Genomic DNA, 13927 nt, shown 5'->3' with positions numbered 1-13927 from the left:
AAATCATCAGGAGTGACATTATTGAACCCTTGGTTAAATTTGATAGGACTTGGGGAAGATTTTCACATGACATAAATTGTCCCCTTTCCAACCGTTATACATTTGTTTTACCTTTATATGGTGGAATGGACGACGCCAAACAGGGACTTAAATTGTTGGAATTCTTTGCAGCTCAGATTCTGTTTTGCTTTTTTTCCCCCTTTAGTTTAGGGGGGAGGAGTTGTTTTATCCTTTTTTTACTCTTTTTTTTTCTTTTTTTTCTTTTTATCGTTTTGTTTTTTTTCATATATGTTTTCTTTTAAACATTTAACTATATTTACATAGAGACCAGGAGGTCTATATTCAATGTGTATTTTGACACATATTTAGATTGTACCTGTTATTAATGTAATGCTGACCCTTATCATTTGTTATGTTTATCATTATTCTTTTTTGTTGTTGTTTTGTGTTTGTTTTTGAAAAAAAAAGCTAATAAAAAGATTTTAAAAGAAAGAGAATTCTAGAAACATCAGAAGGATGCGGAAGACATTCACCGGGATGTTACCTGGGCTTGGGAAAGGTTGGATAGACTGGGACTTTTCTTTGGAATGTAGGAGGCTGAGGGGTGACCTTATTGAGGTGTACAAGATCATGAGGGGCATGGATAACGTGAACGCTCACAGTCTTTTTCCCCAGGGTAGAGGATTCTGAAACTGGAGGACACAGGCTTTAGGTGAGAGGAGAGAGCTTTACGGGGGGGCCTCGGGGGCAACTTTTTCACTCAGAGGGTGGTCAGTATCTGGAATGAGCTGCCAGAGGAAGCTTTAGAAGCGGATACAATTACAACATTTGGACAGATATATGGATAAAAAGGGTTCAGAGAGCCATAGGCCAAATGCAGGCAAATGGGATTAGCCCGGCATGCCAACTTAATCGGTATGGGCAAAGTGGGCCGAAGGGCCTGTTTCTGTGCTGTACAGCTCTCTGACTGACTGTATGCAGCGTTGCCCATGTTTCACCATAACCAGGTTGTTTTCCGGGGGCTGTTCCAGAGGTGAGGGGGCGAGTGTGGTTTGTGTGATGCTGTGGGTGGCGAGCAACTGGTTCAGTCCTTGCCTGCGGCGCTGGCAATCGCTGAGGTTGTGCCGGTTGTTGGAGGGGAGGGGCGAAGGATCACCCATCTGGGGGGGCGGCCAGATATGCTCACCACGTGAGCGCAGCTGGGCTGAAATATGAGCCAAGTTTAAGGGGGTTGCAGCCTCCTGCGATGGGCTCGGGCAGTTTCCCTGCGCAGGCATGTGGAGCGCTGTCCGCCCCGCCGGTGCTGAAAGCGGGAGCCCGCGGCGCAGCCCGCCGTTCGACGCCAGTGGCTCGCTCGACCCAAAGGGCTACAGGGCGAGAGGCGGAAACGCTGGGCAGCTGCAGACTGTCGGGGAGACCCTGGCACTGGCCGAGAGTCCGCCTGGATTCAGGTCCAGAGCTTCACCTCTCACTGGACAAGGTACAGATAAACCCCTAGTATGTGTATGTGTGAGAGAGAGAGGGAGAGAGAGAAAGGTGTGTGTGTCTGTGTCTCTGTGTATGGGTCTGTATGTGTCGGGGTATGTGTGTGTGTATGGGTATGTGTGTGTGTGTGTGCCTGTGCCTGTGTGTGCTTGTGTATGTGTGTGTGTGTATGGGTTTGGGTGGGTCTTTGTGTGTGGGGGTCCGTGTATATGCGGGATGGGGAGGGGCGTTGGGTCTGTGCGTGGGTCTGTGCGTGTGTCTGTCTGTATGTGTGTGGGTGGGTGAGTGGGTCTGTGTGGGTCTGTATGTATGGGTTTGTGTGGGTCTGTGTGTGTGTGTGTGGGGGGGGGGGGGTCCGTGTGTATGGGAGGGTGTGCGTGGGTCTGTGCGTGGGTCTCGTGGGTCTGTGCGTGGGTCTGTGCGTGGGTCTGTGCGTGGGTCTGTGTGTGGGTCTGTGTGGGAGGTAAAGGCAAGAGAGAATAAGAGCCAGAGTTAGACACAAAATGCTGGAGTAAATCAGCGGGACAGGCTGCATCTCTCGAGAGAAGGAATGGGGCTGCCTGTCCCGCTGAGTTACTCCAGCATTTTGTGTCTACCTTCGATGTAAACCAGCATCTGCGGTTGTTACCTCCACATAAGAGCCAGACCTGAAAGATATGGAGAGGCGGATTGTGACAGGGATACGAATAAAGAAAAGGGAACGAAAGGCAGGGGGAGAAAGAGATAATGACACAGACACACACGGATGAACAAAAGAGCGGGAACGCGAGAGGCGGATAGAGAGATAGAAATGAATGAATGAATGAATGTAAGAAACAAAAGGTAATAGTAGAGGGAAAAGGAGAGAGAGGGTCAGGGAAGGGAGGGGTAAGGGGGGTCAGGGAAGGGAGAGGTAAGGGGAGCGCACGCATAGTGGGAGGTTCAGGGAAAGATCTCTGGAGACTGGCGCAGAGAAAGGGAAGGATATAAGGTTGAGAGCAGGAAACAGTAACACGGTGCAACGAATGGGAGAGGGAGAAGGGAAGAGGGGAAGATGGAGAGAAAGAGACAGGAGAAGAGGCAGAGAGGAAGGGGGAGAGGGGAAGGGGAGAGGGGATGAATAACTGTGACACTGGAATCGAGGGACACGTTGGGGGGGGGGGGGTAGAAGTGGGAGAAAGAGATAGTGGGTACAGAATGTGTTTTGGGTGACAAATCAATCACTCCGCCAAGTAACTGGCTTGGATGTGATCCTGAACTGTGCGTTAAAGTCTAATGCACACGGCAGGTAAATGAGCGTCAGGCGAGGCTGCTGAAGGCAGGCAGGTGAAGCGCTGCTGCTCAGAGCTACATCGGAATGCAGACTTGATCGCCTACTTCCACCGATCACAGGCAACGCTCTTTAATGTGATTCTCTAGATCGGAAACTCCTGGGAAGATATCTTGATAGATTCCACTTACGTTTGAGTGCACGAGTCGGCGTTGGTGGGCAATGTTGCCGTTGTGATGGGACGGTCTGTGCGGGCAAAGTCTTGCTGAACCACGCCATTCAATGCCCGGAACCATGCATTATGTATGTGGCATCTGCTCGCAGCTTTCACCGAGTGTAGCTTCATTGAGCTGCGTGTCTCATCTGTGAGTTTAGTGGAGCACCTACATTTCTGGGTGATTGGGATAATTGCTACAAGGGAAGGGAGAAGCGCCCGTTGCAGTTTAAAAAAACGCCAAATGAAATAATTGTAACACTGGCACTCACGAAACCAGCATGGGGGAGGGGGGGGGGGAGGGCAAAACATGACTGAATCTCAGCGTGGTTACAGCTGAGATGGAACCACGCCGAGCTAGACCATTCTGGCCGCTGGATCTCTACTAGGTCTCGTTTTAGAGAAAGCCAACCCGAAACATTCCCCTGCCCTCCACCTACCGCCCTACGGGATCAACGCACGGATGTTCTGCAAGGAATAGAGATGGCCTTGATGTCAGCAATCCGCGGCTACAGGGTTGTCCAGTTGGCTGCTAATGCGTGGCTTTTTCTCTCTGTCCCTGACACTCTCTCATTCTCATTCTTACTCTCACTTTCTCTCTCTCTCTCTATCTCTCTCTCTCTCTATCCCCCTATCTTCTGACTTATCTCTCCCTCTATCTCGCTCTCTCGCTCTCTCGCTCTCTCGCTCTCTCTCTCTCTCGCCCCTCAATGGCACATATACTATCCCATTTCAAGAAGGGTAGGCAAGCTCCCTGATGACCCATGGCCAGTGTTTATGGTGTAAGCGAGGCAGGTCATCTTAATAATAATCTCGCCGAAGGAGCTAACGGTCGATAGTTTAACCAAGAGCATCCTCAGATATCTCACTGCTCTGAAAGTGTTAGTCTGGGGAGCTTGGTGTGAGCCAGTAAGGCTTGTAAATTGTCCCTTGCGTGTAGGATAGTGCGAGTGTACGAGGCGAGGTCGGCGCGGTCTCCGTGGGCCGAAGGGCATGTTTTCGCGCTCCAGTCTATCTCTAAAATAAACTAGATGGTTGCCTCACCTCCCGACCCGCTGTGTATCTCTGACACACTGTTGCCAAGCCTGGTCACTGAGGCAGCCGCTGAGTGTCTCCAGCATTGGTACTTCAGTACTGAGAACTAAATCACAGCAAGAAACATTGAAGGAGTTATTCTAGTAAACCGGCAGGAATGCACCGTCAGCACAAATGCCAGGATGGTAGAAGCTTCCAGAAGCAGAGAGGTGTCTAGTTCCAAGGTCAGTTGGTTGGTCAATTAAACTTAATTTCATCACCATGGAAGGAATTGATGTTGTTGATGGGGATGCATCACGCCACTAATTCTCAGAACCAAGTGTGTGGGAAATGAAATGAAACATTGGAAATTGATTTGTGTTGAAAGTCTCCCGCCTGGTTTGCTGGCCTTGTCGACTGAGTTAGCTGTTGCAGCGTCTGGACTGTGTTTATGACCAGGTGTAGTTTCCAAGATGTTACCTGGGCTTGCAGGCTTGAAGTTCTAGGGACAGGTTGGACAGGCTGGGGCTTTTTTTCTTTAGAGTGTAGGAGGCTGAGGGGTGACCTTACTGAGGTGTACAAGATGATGAGGGACATGGATAAAATGAACGCTCACAGTCTTTTTCCACAGGATAGAACATTCTAAAACTAGGGGGTGCAGGCTTCGGGTGAGAGGGGAGAGGTTTATGAGGGACCTCATGGGCAACGTTTACACTCCGATGTTAGTCCATATCTGGAACGAGCTGCCAGAGGAAACTATAGAAACAGATACAATGACAACTTTTGGACAGATATATAACAAGGAGGGGTTTAGAGGGATATGGGCTAAATGCAGGCAAATGGGACTAGCCCAAAATGTCATCTTGGTGGGGATGGACAAGGTGGGTTGAAGAGCCTGTTTCCTTGCTATACATGCTCTAAGACTATTTCACTCGTTTACCTTCACCCTGCCCCTTGCCGTTTTGCGAATTCCCATTCCCACCTGCAGTCCCTGTATCCTTTACACATGCCCATGCCGTGCCCGACCTCTCTTGAGCCTGGCTAGATGACGCCCCCATGTGGCCCGCTAGGTGATGCCACCATGTGCACCGTGCACCGGACCCCAGCCGGAAACGCTCCTCACATTGTCTACTTCAGTCACATCCCACCTCCAGGGGAAACAATCTCAGTATATCCAACCCATATTATAATTCAAACCAGTCAGGTTTGCTTGTAGGAAGGAACTGCAGATGCTGGTTTATATCGTAGATATACACAAAATGCTGGCGTAACTAGGCGGGGCAGGCAGCATCTCTTGAGAAAAAGTCAGATTTTTATCAGTGAGGAATGATGGAACTGATAGAATAGAATTGAGGGACTGAAATGCCACCTCTTGTTCTTAAACAGCAAGTTAGGTGATGTCATTGGGAAGTTAATGAATTCCTAACATAATAGGGAAGTTTCCAACTAGTTAATGGCCATTTGTTGCATTTGCATTTACTTGAATCTAACTGCTCAAAGCCTGGACAAGAAAAAATCCCTCTTCATCTCCATCTCCATCTCCATCTCCATCTCCATCACCATCTCCCTCTCTTTCTCCTCTGTCTTGGCCACCGTCTCTCTGTCTGTCTCTCTCTGTCTGTCTGTCTCTCTATCTGTCTCTCTGTCTCTATCCATCTCTCTGTCTGTCTCTCTCTCCGTCTCTCTCTCCGTCTCTCTCTCTGTCTCTCTGTCTCTGTCTATCTCTGTTTTTGTCTCTCTCTTCCTGTGCCTCTGTCTCTGTCTGTCTCTGTCTCTCTCTCTGCCTCTCTCTCCTCTCCCTCCTGTCATTCTCTCTCCTCTTTCACTCTCTCTGTGAGCTGGTTTGAAATAAATTGGAACCATGATGTACACTGTACAGCCTTATTACCGGCGAGGGAATGAGCGATCGGAATTATCTGGAAGTTCAGTCTTCACCTTGGCTTCACCCCACCACACAATAAAACCTACCCCCCGGCTGATCTTTCAAATCCTGGTCCTGGTGGCTGCATGAGTTGTCTAGAGGGATGAAGGGGTTTGCTGCTGGTTTGATGTATCAAGGCCTGGATAATTAGTCATAGAGGCAAACAGCATGAAAACGGGCACTTCTGCCTAAGATCACCCCTCATTCTCCTGTACCAGGTGTAAAGTCCTAGCCTATTAATAATGTCGCATGAAGTGTAATTTTTTTTCAAAAGTGCAAGGTCCACAATGGGGTTGGTTGGAAGATCGGCACTACACCCTAGCTTATGGGAGGACTGTTCAACAGTCTGATAACAGCGGGTAAGAAGCTGTTCCTGAATCTGGTGGTACACGTTTTCAACTTGACAGGAAAGGGAAGAAGAGGGAATGATGGGGGTGTGAGTGGTCCTCGATTATGTTGGCTGCTTTCCCGAGGCAGAGTGAAGTGTAGATGGAGTCGATGATGGGGAGCCTGGTCTGTGTGATGGACTGAGCTACAACCACGACTATCTGCAATTTCTTGCAGTCTTGGGCAGAGCTGTTGCCAGAACAAGCTGTGATGCATCACGATACGATGCTTTCTATGGTGCAACTGTTGTAGTCTGTGAGGGTCGTTGGGGATGTGACGCATCTCCAGAGTCTTACGCAAACCCATCCAAGATGACTACTAAGGGGTTTGAGGAAAAGCTGGATGAATACAGGGCAGATAATTAAACGTCAGTTCAGTTCAGTTTAGTTTATTCTCACAAGTACCGAGGTATAGTGAAAAGGAATTCATGGAGAGGTAGGTGAAAGGATAATAAGTAATAAGCAAATTGTAGTAGACACTGTCCAGTCCATCACGGTACTGACCTCCCCACCATCGAAGGGATCTACAGGAGGTGCTGCCTCAAAAAGGCAGCCAGCATCATCAATGACCCACGCTACCTTGGCAATGTTCTCAGCTCACTGCTACCATCGGGAAGAAGGTACAGGAGTCCGGGAACGATGACTTCAAGGTTTAAGGACAGCACAACCTCAGCAACTGTGATCTTCTATGGACTACGGACTTTGTTTTTTTTTGCACTATTATATCATTAATTTGTTGCATAATTGATTATTATATATCTATATGGCCTGTTAAGCTACATTAGAATGTAATTAGTCCATTGTATGGTATAAATGACAATTAAATCGTCTTGACTCTTGGTTAATAGACTGAGCTACAAAGAGGCAGAATACGAGTCTCTACAATTTCAGAAGCACTTGCCAGCTGATGCTTGGAGACGTTAAACTCTTCCTGGCAGGGTCTTTGGAAAATGTGTTTGGGCGGCACGGTATCACAGTGGTAGAGTCGCCGCCTTACAGCGCCAGAGACTCTCGTTCAATCCTGACTACGTCTGTATGGAGTTTATATATTCTCCCTGTGATCGCGTGGGTTTTCTCTGAGTGCTCTGGTTTGCACCCACTCTCCAAAGACGTGCAAGTTTGTAAGTTAATTGGCTTTGGTAAAAATTGTAAATTGTCCTCCGTGTGTCGGATAGTGCTAGTGTACGGGAGATTGCTAGTCGGCGCAGACTCAGTGGGCCAAAGGGCCTGTTTCCACGCTGTCTTTCCAAGATTCAAGAGAGTTTATTGTCATGTGTCCCAGATAGGACAATGACATTCTTAATTTGCTTCAGCACAACAGAATATAGTAGGCATGAATACAGAACAGATCAGTGTGTCCATATAACATTATATAAATATATACATACATCAATAAATGAGCAGATACAGTGCAAATAAACAGATAATGGTCTATTAATGTTCAGAGTTTTGTTTCAGTTGAGTTTAATAGCCTGATGGCTGTGGGGGCAGTAGCTATTCCTGAACCTGGACGTTGCAGCCCTCAGGCTCATGTACCTTCTACCTGAAGGTAGCAGGGAGATAAGTGTGTGGCCAGAATGGTATGGGTCCTTGACGATGCTGACAGCCTTTTTGAGGCCGCGACTGCGATAGATCCCCTCGATGGTAGGGAGGTCAGAGCCGATGATGGACTGGGCAGTGTTTACTACCTGTTTAGTCCTAAACTAATACTAAAAAAAAAACATTATGTGCAAAGGGTTTTGAACATAGTAATAGATTAATAGATTAGTAGCTTATCTTCTGAGTAACACAAACTGCCTCACAGATGTAATTTTGATGGTGCTGTAATTAAATACAGGAGCCAAGGTTAATTTTTTTCCAGGAGTAACTGCGTTTGCAAGTTTCTGAGAGAGAAGTTCGTAGCTGCTGAGTCAGCACGATCAGAGACACCCATCAGCATATTTAATTATCCTCCATGAGCCAGTCTCAAAATCTGTAAACAGAAAGAGTATCTGTTTGACTCCGATACAGACTTCTTTTCATCTGACTTGGATTGGATTCTCTGGAACATCGGATGTTGAGGGGAGATCTGATAGAAGTATATACAATTATGAAAGGTATGGTTTAATTTAGTTAGAGATTTAGTGGTCCTTCGACCCACCAAGTCTGTGCTGATCAGTAATTACCCGTGCACTAGTTCTATCCTACATACCAGGGCCAATTTATAGAGGCCAATTAAACTACAAACCTGCACGTCTTTGGGATGTGGGAGGAAACCAGAACACCTGGAGGAAACCCACAAGGTCTCAGGGAGAATATACAGACTCCATACAGACAGCACCCATAGTTAGGATTGAGCCCGGGTCTCTGGTGCTGTGAGGCAGCAACTGAATCACAGTAGCATACCCTGCATTGTGCTACAGGGAGGGTAGACAGTCAAAATGTTTTTTCAAGGGTGGATATGTCAAAGAGTAGAGCACATAGGTTTAAGGTTAGAGGGGTTCGGTTTAAAAGAGATGTGTGGGGCAAGTGTTTGTCAACACAGAGAGTGGTGAGTGCAGATAGTGGTGTCAGGGGTGATGGTGGAGGCAGATATGAAAGTTGCTTTTAAGAGGCTTTTGGATAGGAAAATTGATATTCAGAGAATGGAGGCATGCGTGTCATGTACAGGCAGATGAGCTTAGTTTAACTTGGAATCATGTTCAGCACAGTCATTGTGGGCCGAAGGGCCTGTTCATCTGCTGTATGTCGGTGTTCTATGTTCCACGACTTACCCAAGCTCAGAAAGTCTTGGTGTAGAATTAGGCTGGCAATTGTGTGCAGGTGCTATGGCAGTACTGAGGGAGGGGGGTACTGAGAGAGGGGGGTACCCAGGGCGGAGGGGGTGGGTACTGTGGGAGGGGGGTACTGAGGGAGTGTTACACCAGTATTGGCCGAGTGCCGCAGTGTTTGATAACGCTGCCTAAATTGGACAAGACATTGTTAATGCCCTCTTTGCCCTCTCGGCAGTGAGACATTTTTAGGGAAGAGAGAAAATTCTCCACCATGCCCAAAGGCTAATCTTTCCCCCTAATTTGGGGAAGGATATTCTTGCTATTGAGGGAGTGCAGCATAGGTTTACAAGGTTAATTCCCGGGATGGCGGGACTGTCATATGCTGAGAGAATGGAGCGGCTGGGCTTGTTTACTCTGTAGTTTAGAAGGATGAGAGGAGATCTTATTGAAGCATATAAGATTATTAAGGGTTTGGACACGCTAGAGGCAGGAAACATGTTCCCGATGTTGGGGGAGTCCAGAACCAGGGGCCACAGTTTAAGAATAACGGTTAAGCCATTTAGAACGGAGATGAGGAAACACTTCTTCACACAGAGAGTTGTGATTCTGTGGAATTCTCTGCCTCAGAGGGCGGTGGAGGCCAGTTCTCTGGATACTTTCAAGAGAGAGCTAGACAGGGCTCTTAAAGATAGCAGAGTCGGGGTATATGGGGAGAAGGCAGGAACGGGGTACTGATTGTGGATGATCAGCCATGATCACATTGAATGGCGGTGCTGGCTCGAAGGGCCGAATGGCCTACTCCTGCACCTATTGTCTATTGAACCCCAGTGACACAGGCAACCTGGTCACGGACACACTGCTGTCTGTGGGGGTTTGCCGTGCATCAGCTGTCACAACCCAACCGTGAATGAGCCCAGAGATCAGATGTTGATGCTTTGTGACATTCTAAGATCAGGAATGTTGCCACGGAAACCATTCTTGGTGCTGTGACAGTGAGGTGATGCGGCTAATCCCATCACCACCTACCCCTCACATTGTGCCCCACGTGGCCATGGTGGCAGGGTCTCCCCTCTCTGAGAGAATAATCAGGAGGTTTCGATAGTTGCCCGCGCCGATCCCAGGGTTTCCATAGGAGAGGGAAAGACCAGAACAAAGAGCAGGGATGAGGAAAAGGTGCAGACATGTACTGGAGTGTGCCCAGTAACCGGGAGGTTACTCCACGGGGAAGATCAAAGAGGGGGCTCTACTCTGGGAGGAACCTAACGCACTGGGGATTGTGGTGTGGTCATTGTGGTCAGCAGATGGCAAGACCGGGGCTGGTAGACGTGGAGATGCAGCAGTTACTAACTCATGGGAAGGCTGGCCTACGACAGGGGCGGGACTGTTAGCCGCTCCCAGAGGGGCGCGTGAGGGAGCAGCAGGGGGAAGTGAGGGGCGGAGGGGATGGGGGAGAGCTGGAGGGAGTTAGGAGAGGGAGATGGGGATGGGGGAGGGATGGGGACTGAGATAGGGATGGGAGTGAGATGGGAATGGAAGACGCATGGGGACTGAGATAGGGATGGGAGAGGGTGGTGTGGTGCTAGGTCCTGACTGCTGTTCATTTGTTACAGATAGAGAATCGAGCAGCACCAGTCACAACCTCTCCACTGGAACCAGTTACTACAGCTGTGTCAGCCAGATCACTGTCGGTAGGTCGCACCTCTAATCTACCTGTCACACCCCTCTTGCACACACACACACACACACTTGCATAGTCATACTGATCTGCACGCCCACTAATGTACATGTGCATGAACACACACACTCAAGCATACACACTCTCACACAGACACTCACAAAGACACAGACACACACACATGCATACACATGCACTCACACAAACACACACACACACACACACACACACACACACACACACACACACACACACACACACACACCACAACACACACACACACACACACACACGCACTCACACACACACACACACACACACACACACACACACACACACACACACACACACACACACACACACACACACACACACACACACACACACACACACACACACACACACACACACACACACACACAGTTCTGATCTTCCTACCTACCTCATTGTGGACCTTGCACTTTTTAAATTTGCTTTTTCTCTGTAACTAACACTATATTCTGTGTCCTGGTATGTTTGTCCTCACTCTAGCTATTCAAGTCATAGAGTCATACAACACGGAAACAGGCCCTTCGGCCCAACTTGTCCATGCTGACCAGGGATACCACCATCAGGAAGTTGCCTCTGAGTCACACACTATTTACTGCTCTAATTTGTCCAGAACTGACCCATACCCCTCAACACCATTCCGATCCAAGCATTATCCAAATACTTTCTACCCACCGCCACTGCCTCCTCTGGCGGATCATCAGGCTTGTAGGTTAAATGGCTTCCGTAATATTGTCCGTAGAGTGTAGGATAGAACTAGTGTACGGGTAATCGCTGGGTGGCATGGACCCGTTGGGCTGAAGGGCCTGTGTTGACACTTTGTCTGTAAACTACACTATCAGTAATGCAGATGAAGGTACACAAAAATGCTGGAGAAACTCAGCGGGTGCAGCAGCATCTAGATGCTGCTGCACCCGCCGAGTTTCTCCAGCATTTTTGTGTACCTTCGATTTTCCAGCTTCTGCAGTTCCTTCTTAAACACAGTAATGCAGAGGAGGTGGGGTGAAGGGACTATCATGGGCTCTTCTGTTCGTTGTGCTGCACTCGATGGGCTGAATGGCCTAAATCGGCTCCTATATCTTATGAACTTCACTGCATTTCTGTAACTCTGTCTTTCATTTTTTGCAAAGCCATTTCTTTTATCTGTCTTGTAGAATGTATGTATAATGTATGTAGATTGTGTGTACATTCACGAGGGTTTGTTCTTTGAGCTGAGAGGGGCAACGTTTGAGATGTACAGGGCAGGTTTTTTTTACACAGATAATGGCGAGTGCCTGGAACAGACTGCCAGGGGTGGTCATAGTCATAGTAACACAACATGGAACCAGGCCCTTTGGCCCAACTTTCCCATGCCGACCAAGATGCCCCATCTCCATTAGTCCCACTTGCCCTATGATGGTGGAGGCAGATACGATAGTGGCATTTGGCAGACAAGATAGGCACATGGATATGCAGGGAATTGAGGGACATGGATTATATGCAGGCAAATAAAAGATGTTCAGCATGGACATTGTAGGCCGAATGGCCTGTTGCTGTGCTGTACTATTTTATGTTCCAGTGAAGCCTGGGCTGGTATCGGTCTTTATTTATCTATTTATTAATTTATTCATTTATTTTTGTTTTATACATATACTTTTGTTCAAAAAATAAAAATAACATACAGAGTATTAACACAATCCAAAGCTGCCTGTGTTGACAGTTTACAAACAAACGATCATCAAATTAATATATTGCTTTATCAATCAAACACTCGACTTCCCACGGTGACCAGCGTTCACGGAAGGCCTCCAAAGTCCCCGTGGACACCCCTTGTTTCCTCTCCAGGGACAGGCGGACACGGACCTAGGCCCGGAATAGGGGCAGGTAGTCAAGCCCCTGTGCGGCCATCAACTGCCCGCCGCCTGGACCAGTATCTGTGGGAGGTTGTGCTTTAACCTGAAGGAACATCACACCTCCACCAGGTGGGGCTGCTGCCCAGGGATGTCTGCGGTGGACACATGCAGCCAGTGTGTGCAGCAATGCTGGGAAAAGCTGCAACTCTGCAGGCGACAGAGCCAGGGTCTAACCCGAAGGGCAACACTTGGGATCTGAAAATTAAACAGAATGCTGTTTGGTGGCACGATGGCGCAGCGGTAGTGATGCTGCCTCCCAGCGGCAGAGATCTGGGTTCGATCCTAACTACGGGTGCTGTCTCTACGGAGTTTGTACCTTCTCCCTGTGACCGTGTGGGTTTTCCCCAGGTACTTTGCTTTCATCTCGCACTACAAAGATGTACAGGTTTGTAGGTCAATTGGCTTTTGTAAATTGTCCCTAGTGCGTAGGATAATGCTAGTGTACAGGGTGATCATTGGTTGGCACGGGACTTGGTGGGCCGGAAGGCCTGTTTCCATGCTGTATCTCTAAAATAAAATAAACGTTGTCAATAGTGAACAACTGGAACCAGTGAGCGTACAAACCAAAGATCTTAGAGCAGAGCTATAAGATCTTTGGTACAAACAATGAACACCAGATGCTGGAGTAACTCAGCGGGTCAGACAGCTTCTCTGGAGAAATGGACAGTTGACTGGGAGGGGAGGGAGATGAGAGGAGAGGCAGGACAAAGCATAGCAGGTAATGGGTGGACACAGGCGAGGGGGGGGGTGTGGGTGGGGGGGGGGGGGGGGGGGGGGGGGTTAGGCAGATGGTTGGAACAAAGGACAGAGATTAAAGCAGAAGGTGTGAAACAAAAGGATTGAAGAGTAGCAAATTATGAAGCCAGAGGAAGGAATGTGAATGGAGGGGAGAAATAAGTGTAAGTATAGGTGGGGCACCGGGGATGGGGGAGACATGGAGTGGGGGAAGGTGAGGGTAGGGTTTATAATTGCGTAACTTTGGAGAATTCAATTGGAGAATTGTCACCTATCCATGTTCTCCAGAGATACTGACCTGCTAATGGACGCCCCTGTCCCACTTAGGAAACCTGAACAGAAACCTCTGGAGACTTTGCACCCCACCCAAGGTTTCCGTGCGGTTCCCGGAATTTTTTGTCAATCTCCCTACCTGCTTCCACTACCTGCAACCACCTGCAACCTCCGGGAACGGAAATCTTGGGTGGGGTGCAAAGTAAGTGTTCAGGTATAGGTGGGGGGCATTACTCCAGGGGTTTGTGTAGGGGCTGATAGACATTTATTGAGTGGGGGTAA

At 48.4% G+C, this 13927-nt stretch overlaps 1 protein-coding gene across 1 annotated transcript in view; it reads left to right on the top strand.

The window, feature by feature from the left end:
• The first annotated feature begins 1200 nt into the window (after positions 1-1200).
• LOC129706304 (anoctamin-4-like) overlaps positions 1201-13927 on the top strand; it is an 81021-nt gene continuing 68294 nt past the window's right edge. Inside the window, exons 1-2 of the mRNA XM_055650507.1 lie at positions 1201-1480; positions 10633-10710. Of these exons, the coding sequence (XP_055506482.1) occupies positions 1276-1480; positions 10633-10710 (283 nt within the window). The 5' untranslated portion in view covers positions 1201-1275. The remainder of the gene's footprint in view (positions 1481-10632; positions 10711-13927) is intronic.

The sequence above is a fragment of the Leucoraja erinacea genome, chromosome 19 (assembly GCF_028641065.1).
Source record: "Leucoraja erinacea ecotype New England chromosome 19, Leri_hhj_1, whole genome shotgun sequence".
In the NCBI taxonomy this organism is placed as follows: Eukaryota; Metazoa; Chordata; class Chondrichthyes; order Rajiformes; family Rajidae; genus Leucoraja; species Leucoraja erinaceus.
This window is presented reverse-complemented; position numbering and strand designations above follow the sequence as displayed.